The 18,270-nt window shown below is 42.5% G+C and overlaps 1 protein-coding gene across 1 annotated transcript in view; it reads left to right on the top strand.

The window, feature by feature from the left end:
* LOC124712357 (keratin, type I cytoskeletal 9-like) overlaps nt 1-5,663 on the top strand; it is a 29,889-nt gene extending 24,226 nt beyond the window's left edge. Inside the window, exon 3 of the mRNA XM_047242652.1 lies at nt 4,918-5,663. Coding sequence (XP_047098608.1) covers nt 4,918-5,663 — 746 coding nt within the window. The remainder of the gene's footprint in view (nt 1-4,917) is intronic.
* The last annotated feature ends 12,607 nt before the right edge of the window (nt 5,664-18,270 follow it).

Genomic DNA, 18,270 nt, shown 5'->3' with positions numbered 1-18,270 from the left:
ATAACTTGTTGCGAATTCGTAACGTGCTGTTGTTTTGACATAAATTGTGTGAGTGTTTTCATATGGTTAGAGAGGGTGGTTAAAAGTTACTGACGGCGTAGCTGCCAGCGAGCCCTGTCCAGGGAGTTGCGTGTGTTCGCCAGCGACCATCTCCACATGACCCGAATTAACACAGCAAACCAGTGGTCGCAAGAGAACTGGAATCAACGTCTTGGTGCAGGAAAACATTACTCCTGGGTACAAGCCTACCAGTCACCTGTGAGAGTAGAGTGGTCTACCGTACGGCCAACCCTCCGTAGCAATCCTTACTTGAAATCTGCCAGTGGCATCTCAGAATGGGACGTCAGGAGCCACCTGACAACCGAAACAAGACAGTGTGTAGGAACGACTATCCCCACAATCCAACATTTAGTCGCCCTGAATAGAACCGCTGCAAAGAACGACGAAACGTCGGTATTTTGTTTTAAGTGTTTCACAACATAGCGTCCAAATACACAACCTGAGTATATTCAAATTAACGACGGGTGTAGAAGTCTACGAATGTATATCCTGTACCCAACGTCGATGTTCTGAGAGTGCGTATTCATAATGAATATGTCTAAATGGGACGCACTCCATGAATTTTCAATGCGGTGCGGCAAAGAATGGGACGCTGGCTCAGAGCATGCGTCGAAGCAGGAGGAAAACACTTCAAAAATTCATCAGGTTGCCCTCCATCGGGTGGGTGCACGCAACGACTGTGGTTATATTAGGTTAGATAGAGCAGCAATCAGTCGTAGAATTAAGTTGCTTTAATATGACATTTATAGTCACAACGCAGATCAGATTTCGACCTGTGTCAGGTCATTATCAATGCAGTGCGGAATTGTAGCAGTTGTTCGTGCTCAAGTGAATGCTTACACCTTTCAACAATTACTGAACTGTGTAAGCATTCACTTGAGCACGAACAACTGCTACAATTCCGCACTGCATTGATAATGACCTGACACAGGTCGAAATATGATCTGCATTGTGACTATAAATTTCATATTGAAGCAACTTCATTCTACGACTGAATGACGCTCTATCTAACCTAACTTCCAAAATTTTTTTCATAAGTGTACGAAGTTGAATGTAACGAAAGACTGGGAAACTTTTTGACACCTAGATCTATTTGTGTGACATAACCTCACGACATTTTTGCTGCGATATTTAATGTTATAACTTTCATCCTTTAATTTTGATAGCAATAAAGTTCTTATGTGAATGATATTTTGCAATATGGAATATTAATTGTCAGACAGCTACGTCCCATCTCAGGACAATATTATAACATGAAGTCTAAGACAGACAGAACAGCGTTAAATTTATCTGCCACAAGGATGGTCTGACTTATTGTTTCTCAATGACACACAATTAGCCGGCCGAAGTGGCCGTGCGGTTAAAGGCGCTGCAGTCTGGAACCGCAAGACCACTACGGTCGCAGGTTCGAATCCTGCCTCGAGCATGGATGTTTGTGATGTCCTTAGGTTTAACTAGTTCTAAGTTCTAGGGGACTAATGACCTCAGCAGTTGAGTCTCATAGTGCTCAGAGCCATTTGAACCATTTTTTTGACACACAATTATAACTGTGGCAGAGATTTGGTCACCACAGAAAAACATTCGTCGCAAACTTCACCTAATTCGTGAGATTTGTTTTCCTATATTTCTTAAAATACAAATAATTACATCCCACGTCTCACTCACATAAAATATGAATGAAAAAAGCTAAATTAAGCAATGTGATTAAACATAACTTTCACACACTTACTGCCGTCTCTGTTCAAAGGCATTGTTTGAAAAAGAAGCAGGTAACAACACTGACATTCAACACAATATTCTATAAGCAAGGTAACTGCTCAGAGTATTAGACATTTATAAGTTCAGTGGTATAAGAAGGCACAAAGTCACGACGCATTTAATAAAATATTCTGAGCATTTATGTGTTGTATTTAGAAACAAAGTTGTAGTGCGAAATAAAACTGTCTCTTATTTACTATAACATTTAAACGTACCCGTAATTTCAGCTGTCGCACCCGTTTCGCCAGGTATGTGTGCTGTCACGAAGTCCCCCCTATAATCTGCAGCAACAACGTTTTTCGCTTTACAATGGTTGAAGAAAATTTTTGTAAAGTTTAGTCCGTATAAGAATAGTTTGCAGATACAATTTATTTATATTAACTTGCCATCAGCTAACCAGCTCTTCAAAGTTATTGGAAGTAACACAAAGCTTCCAAGAAGTCTGAAACTATGTTCCCATGTTGTTTTTCCATTTGCCGATAAATTGTCTTTGCGACCATCTCAGAAGTACTTGTAGCTACCATCACTAATGGCAGCACTATGTTAGAAAACACTGCAGCAGAGCTGTATGTTGAATGTTGAACGAGTTACAGTGTTTAAGAATTTGACACGGTGCCATGGTGCCGACTGTTAACAAATGTACAAGTATACGGAATAGGTTCCCACGTATGTGTGCGGCTCGAAGACATCTTGGGTAAGAGAACCCATTACGTATGTAGTCCTCGACGGCGAGTGTTCATGAGAGACAAGGGTCGCCAGTAGTGCCCCAAGGAAGTGTGATAGGCTGGATGTTACTTTTTAAATACCGGGTGATCGAAAAGTCAGTACAAATTTGAAAACTGAATAAATCACGGAATAATGTAGATAGAGAGGTAGAAATTTGCACACATGCTTGGAATGTCATGGGGTTTCATTAGAACAAAAAAAAATACAAAAGTTCAAAAAATGTCCGACAGATGGCACTCCATCTGATCAGAATAGCAATAATTAGGATAACGAAGTAAGACAAAGCAAAGATGATGTTCTTTACAGGATATGCTCAGTATGTCCACCATCATTCCTCAACAATAGCTGTAGTCGAGGAATAGTGTTGTGAACAATACTGTAAAGCATGTCTGGAGTTATGGTGAGGCATTGGCGTCGGATGTTGTGTTTCAGCATCCCTAGAAATGTCGGTCGATCACGATACACTTGCGACTTCAGGTAACCCCAAAGCCAGTAATCGCACGCACTGAGGTCTGGGGACCTGGGAGGCCAAGCATGACGAAAGGGGCGGCTGAGCACACGATCGTCCCTAAACGACGCGTGCAAGGGATCTTTCACGTGTGTAGCAATAGTTTTTTTGGTTCTAATAAAACCCCATATCATTCCTAGCATGTGTGTCAATTTTTACCTCTCTATCTACATTATTCCGTTTTTATTAACTTTTCAAATTTATACTGTCGTTTTCATCACCCGGTACATAAATGATCAGATGGACAGGGTGAGCAGCAGCAGTTTACGGCTGTTTGCTGATGATGCTGTAGTGTATGGAAAGGCGTCGTCGTTGAGTGGCGGATAGGAGGATGCAAGGTGACTTAGCTAAAATTTCTACTTGGTGTGATGAATGTCAGCTAGCTCTAAATGTAAAAAACTTTAATGCAGGTGAGTAGGGAAAAAATACGCATAATCCTCGAGTACAACATCAGTTGACAATGTCACGTCGATTAAATATGTAGCTGTAGCGCTGCAGAGCAATATGAAATGCACTGATCATGTAAGGATTGTAGAACGGAAATTCTTGGGTTTATTGGGGGAATTTTAGGAAATTTTGGTTCATCTATAAAGGAGACCGCATATAGAATAGTAGTGGGACCCTACGGTCGAGTGCTGCTCGAGTGTTTGGGATCCGCACCAAACCGGACTGAAGGAAGATATCGAAGCAATTCAGATACGGGCTCTTGATTTGTTAGCACTAGGCTCGCTGCGACTGAAGAACGATTCTATCGCTCCCAGCTATATTTCGCTTACGGCGATTAAAGCTCGTACGGAGACATACATATGGCCATTTTTCCCTCGTTCTGCTTCAGAGAGGAACATGAAGGGAATGACTAATAGTGGTACAGGTTCCTCCCCGCCATTCACCATACTGTGGCTTGCGGAGTATGTATGTAGATGTAGATGTAGGAGAGTAAAATGGTAGAGCAGATTGTTGCCACAAAGAAGTACCTCTGTAGCAAAGTTGTCTAGTTTTACGGTATTTCATGTAACGTTAGCAACAACTCACCTAACTCCATCACGAAGGCTTTTCGGGTACATACTCGAAAGAACTTAATGTAATGTCTCGTCTTAGGGACACATCACTACATGTATAGACGCCACTATGTTAGTACCACGTAGGTGTACAGGGTGCCCCAGGATTAATGGTCAATGTTCAGGGATATGACAGGAAAAATCATTCGAAGCAAAATTTCCAGTAAAGTCGGACACTAAAGTGCATAACTTAAGAAGTATGAGCATTTGTTCATTTCACTGTCGGGAAACACATATCTTCAAGTGTTTTTTATTCCAGTCTTTGATCACAATATGAATTCTGTAGACGATGATTGGTTTCAGTCCGTAATGACCATCCTCAGACCTTTTTACACCATGTCCTAAAGTGATAAGGCCACAATAGCATCGTCATATAAATATAATCAGCATAGCATCGTCATATGGATCTAAAATAAGGTGTAGAATATATTTTAGATCTATATGACGATGTTATGCTGATTATATTTATATGTTTTGACGATGCCATTATGGCCTTATCATTTTAGGACATGGTGTGAAAAAGATCTGAGGATGATCATAACGGACCGAAACCAATCACCGACTAAAGAATTCATATTGAGATCAAAGACTGGAATAAAAAACATTTGACAGGATTGGATCACTGTTTGTATACGCGACCATGTCGCAGTTGGTGGCATACATCTTCTACTGAATGAAGGCTCATACGTCTTAAAGTATGCCCATGTTTACTAGAATAATCGTTCCCCTCGTTCCTCCATACAAACAACAGAGAAGTGACGCACATTCTGCACCCAGTCCCACAATGACTGAGTTTTTCTTCCATAGCGCAAGCCCAGTTCGGCGGCGGGAATGGCGGCTTTCCGCCATACCATTTCTTCCCGCCGTACTTCAACGGCTTCAACGGCTTCGGCGGCGGCGTTGGCGTCGGCGGCGCACAGGGCTCCTCTTCCGACGCATCCTCTTCCTCAGTGGCGAGCGACGCCGGGGGCGGATTGGGCGGCGTGGGCGGCGCGGGCGCTCCTCAGCAGGTGAGCTTCAGCCTGGGCTACCAGCCGCAGTCGGCCGCCCCCGGCGGCGGCGGCGGTTTCCAAGGCGGCTACCGCTTCGGCTTCGGCGCAGCCCCCGTGGGCGGCGCGGACTCGGTCGCCCCCAGCGTGGCACAGCCCGCGGCCGCCGGCGGCAGCGTCGGCTTCTACGGCGCCGCCCCCGCGCTGGGCTCCGCCTCGCCCTTCCTGGGATCCGCCGGCGGCTTCGGCGCGCCCTCGCAGCTGGCCTCCGTGCCGCTTACCGCCGGCGGCCGGTTCGCCTTCGGGGGCGGCGAGGGCGGCGCGGGGGCCGGCGGGCAGTTCAGCGCGCCGCAGCCGCAGCTGCCGCAGCATTTCGCCGGCGGCTACCGGCAGTTCGCGCCCCCGGCCTTCGCCGGCTTCGGCGGCTACCAGGGCGCCAAAAGCGGCGCCGCCAGCGAGGCGGGAGCAGCGCCGTCGCAGGCCGCCGCCTCCTCCGCTCCCGGCGGCGCTCTCAGCAAGCACTCCGTTACCAGCATCCAGGACGAGATCACCAAGCGCCAGTGACGTCACGGCTCTCACCTCTGCTGAAAGGGCTGCCAGATTTCCGAACAATATTTATAACACCCATCAATGCTACAATCTGACTGACTTAATAAATTCTTCGTCCAGAACTCATTCCGAGAGTAATTCTATGTTCGAAACACCAGACTGAAAAACATAAAAACAAAAAAAAAATGATAAGTGCTAGTAGATCTCGCGCACCAAGGGTCGAGTACAAACTTAATGGTTCAAATGGCTCTGAACACTATGGGACTTAATTTCTGAGGTCATCAGTCCCCTTGAATTTAGAACTAATTAAACCTAACTAACCTAAGGACATCACACACATCCATGCCGGAGGCAGGATTCGAACCTGCGTCCGTAGCGATTGCGCGGTTCCAGACTGTAGCACCTTGAGCCGCTCGGCCACTCCGGCCGGCCCAGTAGAAACGAGGCCTGTTCAGAAAGTAAGCTCCGATTGATTGCCAAATTGAAACCACAGTGAACATCAGAAATGTTTTACTTGTAACAATTAGCTACACCTTTCAGCTACTTCTCTACGTAGTCGCCGTTCTGACTTAGACTTTTGTCATAGCGTTGTACCAACTTTTCAATAGCCTCATCATAGAAGGCAGCCGCCAGTGCTTTCCGCCAATTCTCCACGCTGGCCTACACCTCGTTGTCTGTATCAAAATGTTGTCTTCAAAGACAGCGGTTCATATGACCAGAGATGAAACTCAGGGGGAGACAATTGCGGACTGTATTGTGGGTAATCTAACATTTCCATTTGAAAACGATGCAGGAGCATCTTCATTGCCCCTGCAGAATGCGGCTGAGAATTGTCGTGAAGACGAAACAGCACGACAGTTATGTAATGTTAGCTGCATAGCTTCAGGCGAAATTTCTCACCAGGCCCTCGTACTTGGCGGCAGACACTATTTTCTAGACATCTTTACGCACTCACTGCGAGCTCAGAAATGAGAAGAGCGACGTGATGCTAACTGGGGTTATACTAGAGACACTACCCAACACATCTGTGCAAAGCTTTATCGGATTTTCATAGTCGTTTCCATTTCGCGACCGATCGGAGCTTACTTTCTGAACGCCCCTCGTATATACAGTGTGTAATGGGTGTAAGTGCAGATATTTTTTTATCTGAAACATTGCATGAACACTATTAGTGTGTTGGTTGCTTTTCCTCTGTGTCGAACAGTCTTCCCACAAACATATCACAAACTTTACAACCTGATGTTTCTGCATGGCCGTAACTGCACCACAACGTGAACTACGCTTGTCAGTGTAGACTAATTGTGTTGTGTCCACGCATCATACTTCAACAGCTGACCTGCTACGCGGGGAATGTAAGTAATGATGACTTCCTCTTGCCACATGAACTACTATCGAACCTGAAAACATATTACTCACAATAACAATACTTATTAGTCTACAAATCAAATAAATACTAATGTAATGTACTTCAGTAGACTGTCATCAGTCAACAACAAAAATATCTGCACCTGTACCTTTACATCATGTATATAGACAGTTCATCCATCCAGGGAATCGCATATTTCAACGATTTTTACCTGATACCGGTATCGATACTGGCATGATATAAAAATATGTGACACCAATGGCTTTACATTTCCACTGACTTGACATTGAAGTTTAAAATTTGAACACCATAAAGGGACTGTAGACTGTAGTCTGTGACATAAATTTCAACTTGATACGTTGACCAGTTCCTGGGAAAAATTATTCGTAACAGTCGGACAGACAGGCAGACACACACACGTTCAACAGAGTGATAATATAAGAGTTCTGTTGGTACCGATTGACTTACGGAAACCTGAAAACGGCTTTGGTAGTTGTTGTGAACACCTGACGTAAATGCACAGCACAAAGGCCGGCCGGAGTGGCCGAGCGGTTCTAGGCGCTACAGTCTGGAACCGCGCGACCGCTGCGGTGGCAAGTTCGAATCCAGCCTCGGGCATGGATGTGTGTGATGTCCTTAGGTTAGTTAGGTTTAAGTAGTTCTAAGTTCTAGGGGACTAATGCCCTCACAAGTTAAGTCCCATAGTGCTCAGAGCCATTTGAACCATTTTTGAACAGCACAAAGGTTGAAGGAAGCGAACCCCCTTCCACAGATATCTGTAAGTCAATGAAAGTGGCCTGCTGGCACTCTAACTACACATTCTTCGCAGGAAAACAACTTTAAAACAGGATCACTAGTAGCCACACGTCGGTACAATAACTACTAGCCACATATGGGGTCAATTACAGGATGTGCATCACAAAATAGATAGTAAACGTCTGCCTTGTGAGAAGGCGTGGCACTGATGAACCTGATATGTACTGCTAAGCCACTATCTTGGAAACCGGCATCAGTTTCTGATTGTGTATCTAACACTATTGAAGGGCAAAAATTTCACTTTCGGTATCATGCGTAATTACTGATAGAATTTAAAAGGTATAATCATATATATGTTACAAGTCTAAGACAATAGGACAAGTAGTTAGAAGCTGTGTGTGTCTGTGTGTGTGTGTGTGTGTGTGTGTGTGTGTGTGTGAGTGTGTGTGTGTGTGTGTGCGCGTGCGTGTGTGAGTGTGTGTGTTTGTGTGAGTGTGTGTGTGTGTGTGTGTGTGTGTGTGTGTGTGTGCGTGCGTGTGAGCTCTGCCGCGCAAATACCACCACTTTACTGATCCAGTATTTGAGAATGAAAGCACTTAACGACTTTCAACGAACTTAACACATAATTTGAAACCCTGACGATTTTTTTTTCTCGTTGACATTGCCAAAAAATTATGAAAGAAAGAAAGTTTATCACTTACTATATTTTCGCTGTTCATGCAGAATAACTTCGGCATCAGACACGAAATTTTAATTTACTACTACGTTACTAGTTGCTTTATTGGCAACACATTTTGCAGATTGTATCCACATATACTATTGAATGAACATTCAAAATTTATATCATTTTACAGCATACATTTCAGGACATATGACGTCATAGACATTTAGATGCGTAAAAACTAGTTCTTCCGTAAACTGTACGCAGTAAAATTTTAACACCAGGCATGACGAATTTATTACTTCTTCACTGCTAGATCAGTTTGCAAAGCTTTGCAGACAGTATCTAGACTACCTGCAAAATTATATCATTGTACAACACTTTGTTCAGGAGACATGCCGTCATAAACTTTGAGATACGTGGGAAACTAGCTTTTGAATAAAATGGAGCGCAAATTACGCACACTATTTTCACAGAGTGTTACATAACGCGAGGACTTTGCGACTTTCAACAACCTGTAAGCATAATTTCAAAACCTTTTCCGAACTTTTGCTCCCTTACATGCTTAACGTTAAATATTTAACACATTAACTCGTTTGTAAAGTAATCAGCTCTTTCAAGCTGTTCTGTACATGGGAGTCGATTCTTTAAAGGATCGGGCGGGGGGGGGGGGGGCCTTCTGTCTAACCTTAAACGGAAGATGATTCCTAACTACCTAACTGAAATGCAGACAGTTTAACTTCTGTGTCTCAATAAGTAAGCCCTTCGTTCAAATGGCTCTAAGCGGTATGGGACCTAAAATCTAACGTCATCAAACTACACTTACAACTACTTAAATCTAACTAACCTAAGGACATCACACACATCCATTCCCCGGGCAGGATTCGAACCTACGGCCGTAGCAGCAGCGCACTTACGGACTGAAGTGCCTAGAACCGCTCGGCGACAACGGCCGGCAGCACTTCGTCTATCAATTAAAGAACGTGAGACACTCCGCGTAAACAGTCTCAGAACTAGGCTGGCCGGCACTGTAGCTAACTTTCAGGTAACTGCTGAGACCTGCGGCATTGACTTCTGCCGACTGCTGATCGACAACTGCTGAGCGATGACTGCGATAACTGGCAGAGTGTCGACGTGCTGTTGCTTAAAATGATGCTCTCGGCACATGGATGTTACCCTGTGAACTATTTGGCTGATACACCAAACATTACTGGGTTTCAGCTCTCTCTATGGTGTCAGACGTACGAGGGGCGTTAAGTAAGTAGTGCAACACATTTATTTCTGAAAACAGGTTGGTTTTATTCGGGATTCCAGTGCAACATATTATATCCCACTCTGTTGGCTACGAAGCTCTATGTTTCAACATAATCACCGTGTGAGCCAACGTCTTGCTCCATCAGTAACCTACCCATCATTCATTTCGTACTTCCTACGGAGTCCATCCTTCATTGTTCCAAACAGATGGAAGTCGGAAGGTCCGAATTCCGAGCTGTAGGGTGGATGGGGAAGAACAGTGCAACGAAGTTTCGTGAGTTTCTCTTGGGTGTGCGGACTTGTGCGAGGCGTTGCGCAGTCATGGAGAGGAAGAAGTTCGATGGAGAAGGAGAAGTTCGTTTTCACTCGTCTGTTACTTCCAATGAGTGTATATCCACGTTACAGCGACAGTTGTATGTGGCCGTCCGACACGCCAGAGATCGGTGAGATTTGCGCGTCCTTGTAGCGATGATTACAGACCCTCGCACAACGAATCACCGTGCTTTTGTTCCGCACCAGTTCTCCGTCGACATTCTGCAACCGCCTATGAATATCTGCGAGGCTCTGTTTTCCTGCCAAAAGAAACTCAATGACAGCTTTCTGCTTGTAATGCACATCCATTACAGACGCTACTTTGCAGACTACGTATGGTGTAGCCACCTATCGGAGCATCATAAAACCACAGGCGCTGAAACATGAATTTTTAAGGATGCCTCACAACATATTCTGCCATTTTTCAACTGAAACAGCTCAAGAAAAGAATATATTGCATTGCTAATTGAACGTCCCTTGTAGCATTTGGTGGAGTTAAGTCTTAGTTGAAAGTATTGTAGTGGAAGCAGAAAGTTGTTCCATCTAAGTGCGCTTTCCAGGAGGCGCTTGTATGGCGAGTTTATACAATAACCAGATTCATTTAATGTCTTCTAGAAATAGACAGTCATGTGTCATCCTGAACAACAACAAAAGTTGATGGTGGTTCCAGGAGAATGGTCTTCCTCAAGGCAGTGTGCTGCCTCCGCTGCTGCACGATATCTACACTAATCAACAACCTGTCAGAACACACATGAGAACTTCCATCTATGCCGAAGGCACAACAGTTGTAGCTCAAGGAGGTACGTTCGAGGAGGTGCAGATGAAATTGATCCCCGATCTCGAAGACTTGGCAGAATAAAATGACGGGAACCACCAGAAACTAATCCAATCGCAATACGAATCTGGGCGTTTCACGTGACAAATAGACAAGCTAGGCGGAAACTGGACGAACACTGTGACACTCCTAAATATTTTGGAGTGAAGCTAGGCTGTACATTCAGTTTCAACGATAATTATGAGTACACGAACCTCAAAGTCTGTCCTCTCATCGAGACACGCTGCATCGTATCCTGTTGCCTAGGATTAACATCAGTTGACAAAGTGTATCGTCGTGTAAATATAGAATCCTCACATGGACGAAAATAAGCAGCAAAGGTTCAAAGGAAAGAAAAGACAGGGAAATGACCCCAGACATTGCATGTCTTGAAGTAAGGCATAACTTATTAGACAGAAGTTCAAAAATGGCTCTGAGCACTATGGGACTTAACATCTATGGTTCCCTAGAACTTAGAACTACTTAAACCTAACTAACCTAAGGACAGCACACAACACCCAGTTTACACAGAAGTTAAGAAAGATTTTAATACTAGTCACTGAAGCACATGCATTTTCATCTTCTGCCCGCCGAATGGAACCGATGGAGGATGTGCCAGAAGCCTAAAGAGAGAGTACGCTGTTGTTGCAAACTGTCTTACCAGACATAAATAACTTTGACTAGAGTACGAACTGCGTGGTAAGATGCAAACAGAAACTGAAGTTGTGAGGATACATTTAATGGAGATGCAACCTGTGAAGTGGAGAACTTCAAGATGCAGAACACCTCTCTGCCAGTGTCGTACAGCAAGTGTTTGAGGAAACATGACTGCCAGAATCTAGACATCAAAATCCATGTGATGTGCAGAAATCTTCTATATATCCTGTAAACATGTGGTAAATACGTAGATGAATTTGTAAGTAAATGAACTGTACTGTCTTGGATACAGAAATTATAATAACGACCATTCACTTTCGGTCAGGAGTAATACTATTGCGTACTGACAAGCATTTTTTGCAGATAATGAGACAATTATTTACTAAACAAAATGACAAAGCTTTATTTAATGGGCACTTGAATTAATTTTCACTGTTTGCAGGACAGAAAACACGTGTTTATTATAATTGAATGGGATAAGATGAGCTGTTACCTTTTCCCATTTTACGGGTAGCAACTGGATTCTGCGATAAAAAAATTCAGGTTCTTTCGAGGTAATTCACTCTTGGAGCAAGTATGTGAGACCGTTAAAAGATTCGAAGAATTCTTCAGAAAGGCCATGCTTCATGGACCGAAACAGTCGCAAGGGCTGTCTAGCGGATATGGCGGGTGAGGTAAAACATGCCTTCGAAATCTCTTCAACATTTCCTTCAATCGATTTGCAGCATAAATGACTTTGTAATGTCTCTGAGTATATTGGGCCGTCTGTCTTTAAGCACGCGATTCAAATTGAGTGATTGTGCTTCTTAGTGTTCAGAATTCACCTTTCGACCCGGATGCAACAGATCATGGTACGTCACACTTCCCAGAACGCACTCACCTCACAATCGTTGTCTTCGAACCATCGAAACCAGTCTCTGCGCGTTGTTTCCAACAGTATATGTTTCTTTATAAGCTTCCAATAGCAAACGATGACTTTCCACATCTGATTTCCTGAGATGAAAGCAAAAGAATAACCCTTCCCGGAAAAGCTTTTTGGTAGATACGAAACAGGTCGCGTTGAAGGCACTAAATAGGTGTGTTCTTTTCACCCCACACGCAGGTTACAGACACATCTGAAAAGCTAATTTTTCTGCTGTTGAACAGGTCCCGTATCGCTGTGCCTTATACTGCAGTTGTAGAACTACAGCCCACTCTTCGTTAAAAATTAATTCAAGCTCCCGATATGACGCAGTACTAAATTAAACTCATTCTTGACGCTTTGTTACTTCACATCGTAGTATATGCGTGCCTACATCACCAATAGTTCTGTTAAGCTCAGTATACTGTGCAGCCGTCAATGCTTAGTACGGAATAAGTCATTGTCGCTAGGTAGACACAACTGGCTTGATTGGGGTTTAGAAGCTCCATTCTTTTTAAAACTCATGGATAACTTCCGAGCTGCGTTCCCTCTTAAACTAGAGAATTTAATTTATAATATTTACCTGTACTGAAAAAAATGGTTCAAATGGCTCTGAGCACTATGGGACTTAACTTCTGAGGTCATCAGTTCCGTATAACTTAGAACTGCTTAAACCTATCTTACCTAAGGACATCACACACACTCATGCCCGAGGCAATATTCGAACCTGCGACCGTAGCGGTCGCGCAGTCCCAGACTGTAGTGCCTAGAAGCGTTCTGCCACATCGGCCGGCTCCTGTACTGAACCTCCCGAAAAGTTTTACTCTTTTTAAGAAATAATGTTAATCAGTTTTCTTTTTTCTTATGATTCATGCCAATAAGCAGGTAAGTTAAATCAGTTTTCTTTCACTTTAACTGCAGGGATATTATACATGTGTGCTCCAGCAAGATAACGTCTAAGATGCCTGTAAGCTGACCTTCCTTTGAGACTTAGAGGTTTGTTCCTGTCGGATACCAACACAAACATAACAGCAAGAAGTAAACGCGCCTACGAAAGCAGACCTGATACGGTCGAGAATTTATGAATTGCTTCGGAAAATTTTCTGTTGCTATATATGTTTGCTATTTACCATGTTTTAATTTAATTCATGATGGACTCCGTTGAAATATCTAATGTCTACAACCTTTGAAGATACATTCTACTCCAAAACTTCTCTTTATAATATCGCCAATAATATCGCTGTATTAAGCCATCTTCAATAGTCTAACTGCCATGAATTACGTTTGTTGGTAGAATTTATAAGAAGTGTTTATTGTTAATTTTTTACTTGAACTAGTGGCAGGAGGGCTTCCCCCGCGACAAGTGCTGGTAATTGTTGGGTAAGACTATAAATCATAAGAGAGATACTACAATTCTGTAAACATACTAATACAGCTTTCAAGCCACTATATAGTACATAGAGGAGTATAATTTGTACTATTCCAATCACCTATGGAGCGAGGAAATAATGATTTATCATGAGCTTTGGTTGACGCCGTAATCTCTTACCTTACTGTCTTGATCCCCAAGCGAAATTTGCGAGGAGGCAGTAGAATACGACCTCTTATAATCGATTTAAGCCGTTCAGTATCTCCTTATTAACATCGAATAATGATATTGTCTCTTAGACATCAGCGTCAACGTACAATCTGTGACGGAGGCAGTAGAATACGACCTCTTATAATCGATTTAAGCCGTTCAGTATCTCCTTATTAACATCGAATAATGAGATTGTCTCTTAGACATCAGCGCCAACGTACAATCTGTGACTGATGCTGATTCTGTCTGACAAATCATTTATGTACATCGAGTTCGTTACCTTAACTTTTAAATTTCCCTGGCGCAAACCACTTTTTACACATGTTTCTGTTAAACATATTGAGTACTAGAAGTATGAAATTCTTCGATCCGGTCACGTGTGGGAATGGTCTGCATAGTTGTATGTCAGTTATCTTTGTTACCTAAGGCCTTTTGAAAACCTAGAGCCACAAGCTCTAGTAGTAATATAGACGTCGCAGCATTGCATGTCTCACTTCCCTCGGATGTGAGCAATTAACTCTGGCTACGGCACCGTGGGACAACGCGTATGATGCATGCTGCATACTCAGGTTGTCGCCACGTGCACCATTCTTAGTCGCTTATTTCACAGACACTATGGTGAGTCGGTCCTAAACTTATTAAAGCTTAAATAACGCCAGAAAGCAAAAAAATGTGTGTGAAATCTTATGGGACTTAACTGCTAAGGTCACCAGTCCCTAAGTTTACACACTACTTAACCTAAATTATCCTAAGGACAAACACACACACCCATGCCCGAGGGAGGACTCGAACCTCCGCCGGAACCAGCCGCACAGTCCATGACTGCAGCGCCTTAGACCGCTCAGCTAATCCCACGCGGCTGCCAGAAAGCGCAAAACACCAATAAGTAACTTGCTAACACATAACAGACACCGTTAGCGGGAACTATCAAGGCATACACAAAAAATAATGTCTGAACATCATATAATATATGTATTCAAGTAACAATTTGACATCATGGGCTAACCAATGCTTTAACAATAAATAAGATTTCAGTGGATGTAGTTTTGTCGTGTTCTGCAAAGCAACTGTTGTGCTCTAAGTGATTGCTATCCCCGCCACGTATATAGCTTTCACTCAAATATTTCGCCGTTTGTTCCGTTATGCAACGCATGCTGCACACCAGAAGCCACATATATATCCGATGTGAGCAAAAAACAGATGGCAGAAACTTTTGTCGCTGATTACTAGCGTTACCCACTTCACAATTATTTTGCAAGCACAGGTTTTTCTATGATAAGGCCGCATTATTTAGTAATTTCTAAGCCTTGGGTACCTCTAAGAACTGCACTGCACCAATGAATAGCTAGAAGAAATGAAATATTAATTCTGCTGCATGTTAACGTTGCTCTAAGATTAGTGACGGGCAAATTTTAAAAATATCGCATATATATATATATATATATATATATATATATATATATATATATAAAAAGAGGTCTACGCTATTTAGACGAAAATATCGATATTTTTGACACCTTTGTGACAGAAGTCTCAAGAGTGAAACACTTCTGACATGTGTTCTGGGCATGAAATATTGTACTTGCCATAAACATTTCGGAAAACAAGGTCCCATGTTCTGTTAAATACCCGTACTGTAACGAGTGTAACTTTTTTGCCTTGTCTACGTTACTTTTACAGTGCTTCTAACTTTTCTTGATCCAGGCACTCAAGGGGTAAGGAGAGCGCACATTCTGTCTCACAGTTGGGTGCGAGGAGTGGTAATTACCACCGTTCTCATACAGTGCTGCCATGGAACTTGTTCGTTTTGCACTTCGCACCTATCATTTTCAATGGTAGTAGAAGAGATTTGTTTCACAGTATCGAAGATCAAGAATTGCTCATAGTTCTTAAGGTATGCTTCTTTCTCTGAATGTGAAGTTCTCACACCGTCCTTGTTTTGAGTATGGTACCCTAGCGGAGGCCATGACATTGGAAAGTGACAAACACGTACACCACACAAAAAACTATTTATTGCCAGGAGATGTCACACTAATAAAGTGTAACGCCGCTTATAGCATTGATACTAGTCGCTCCACATGTTTCTTCATGTATTCCACGTACAGCTAATATAACTCGTTGGAGAACATCACCCGCCTCCAGGTACGCGCTTCTGTGAGCAATAGTATGCGACGGATGAAGAAAGCAATAAATCTGTTATTAAACCGATTGTTGGTTTGAACAGGTAGCGATGTCCCAGCGCTTACAGAAGAGTCGGCGTTGGGTTCCAGCTTGGGGAGGTCGCGCACAGCCGAGTCGAAGATAAGTAGCAGGAAGAATTTTACAGAAATGGGAATTAACAATCGAAAATGTTATATCGGTTTGTAGAAGAAAAGCATTTCAATTATTCCGAGTTCATACATCCGAAGAAATGTATGAACACGCTAGGCAATACTAACCCTACGACTTACCTTAGAAGACAGGTTAAGGAAAGACAAACCGATGTTTATAGCATTTCTAGACTTAAAAAAAATGCTTTTGACAATGTCGGCTCGAGTACTCTCTTTGAAATTCTAAAGGTAGCAGGAGTAATATACAGGGAACAAAAGGCTATTTATAACTTGTACAGAAACCAGAAGGCAGTAATAGGAGTCGAGGGACATGAAGGGGAAGCAATGGTTGATACGAGAGTGAGACCGGATTGTAACCTATATCCGATGTTACTCAATTTGTGCGTTGAACTAGCAGGAAAGGAATCCAAAAAAAAAATTTGGAGTAAGTATTAAAACTTGAAGGTTTGCCGATGACATTGTAATCCTGTCGGAGACAGCAAAGGAATGGACAATGTCTTGAAAGGAGGATAAAAGCTGAATATCAACAAAAGCAAAACAAGGATAATGCAATATAATCGAATTAAATAAGGGTAATGCCAAGGAAATTAGGATAGGAAACTAGACACTAAAAGTAGTAGATGAGTTTTGCTATGTGAGCAGTCAAGTAACTGATGATGGCCGAAGTAGAGAGGATATAAAGTGTAGAGTGGCAATGGCAAGAAGAGTATTTCTGAAAAAGAGAAATTTGTTAACATCGAATACAGATTCAACAAAACGACTCAGAATAGTTTAATTATTCTAGTTCCATATGTGTTGAATCTCACACTAGGCATACTGTGAAAATTTCATGTCTCTTACCATCTTTACCTTTATAGAAAACGGGTCATTTATTGCAATAAACGTAGTTCAGCAATACTGAGGTTTAAAACATTTCTTTATTACAAATTCTTATACAGACTTACATTTCTGCGTCTTTTATGCACTAGAATTGCCCTGGCCCATAGTCTGTATCACAACAGCCCAGCGCTTGCCCCCTCTTTTTCTTTCTTGCTTCTTTTGTCATTTGCTGAACAGTTAACTCTGCTTCACGTACACGAAGCTCATCCACTTTCCGCAGTCCTAACTTCTCCAGAACCTTAAGTCTTTCATAGTTCCCACCATTAAAAGTTGTTACACCATCACACACTGCTCACTTTAGAGTCATAAGGCCAACAAATACATTTTTAGGCATACAGCACCACACAACGTTATTGAAGGACACATTCACTTTCTGGGTCTTCTCATTTGAACACTTCTTTAGTAGCTCAGGATTTGCCAAATCTCTGTAAATAGGTTTGATTTCCTCCATTACTGCCAAAGGAAGAGAATTTTTATGCGTAAATTCATGCAGGGTGCCAGAAAATTCAGCTTGCCTGTATTTACACCTTGGTGGAGGTGGACACAAAGCATGACATGGCTTTTCATCGGCGTTTGCAAGTACTTCAGAAGGAAATGCAGGTCTCACATATCTGTTACGCGCGAATTTGCGTTTCTTGGAGTTACTTTTACGCTTAGTAATTTTATTTACGTATAAAAATCAATGGAAGTTACCTTAATACAATAGTAGCCGATAATCGCACTACTTTCAACGAATACTAGTATCAGAAACAAAGGACTTATTTGTTTATTCGTAATGCCAACTTCTGAGACGTAGCAGTAGGCACAAAACAAAGCAATTCACAGCCTTCTAGACTGTGTAGTTCCCACGATATGACTGCTCAACTGTGGCGTAGCCCCGAAATTTGACAGTCACGCATTAACATTCAAAATATTATTTGAAGTCTCACAATTGTCTGATTTTAATGTATTATCTGCCAAAAAGTTCAGAAAAGTCCAAAGTCCATTATGGAGTAGAAAACAGAAAATGTCAAATTTCAAAAATTATTATTTTTTGTCATGATTTGCTTTCGCCACTGTATTTTGGAGATAAAAAGAGCCTGCAGCTTCGTCATCTATTTCAAAGAGTAAATT

The sequence above is a fragment of the Schistocerca piceifrons genome, chromosome 8, assembly GCF_021461385.2.
Source record: "Schistocerca piceifrons isolate TAMUIC-IGC-003096 chromosome 8, iqSchPice1.1, whole genome shotgun sequence".
Taxonomy (NCBI): domain Eukaryota; kingdom Metazoa; phylum Arthropoda; class Insecta; order Orthoptera; family Acrididae; genus Schistocerca; species Schistocerca piceifrons.
The sequence above is the reverse complement of the archived record's forward strand: the minus strand, read 5'-3'. Positions and strand labels throughout refer to the sequence as shown.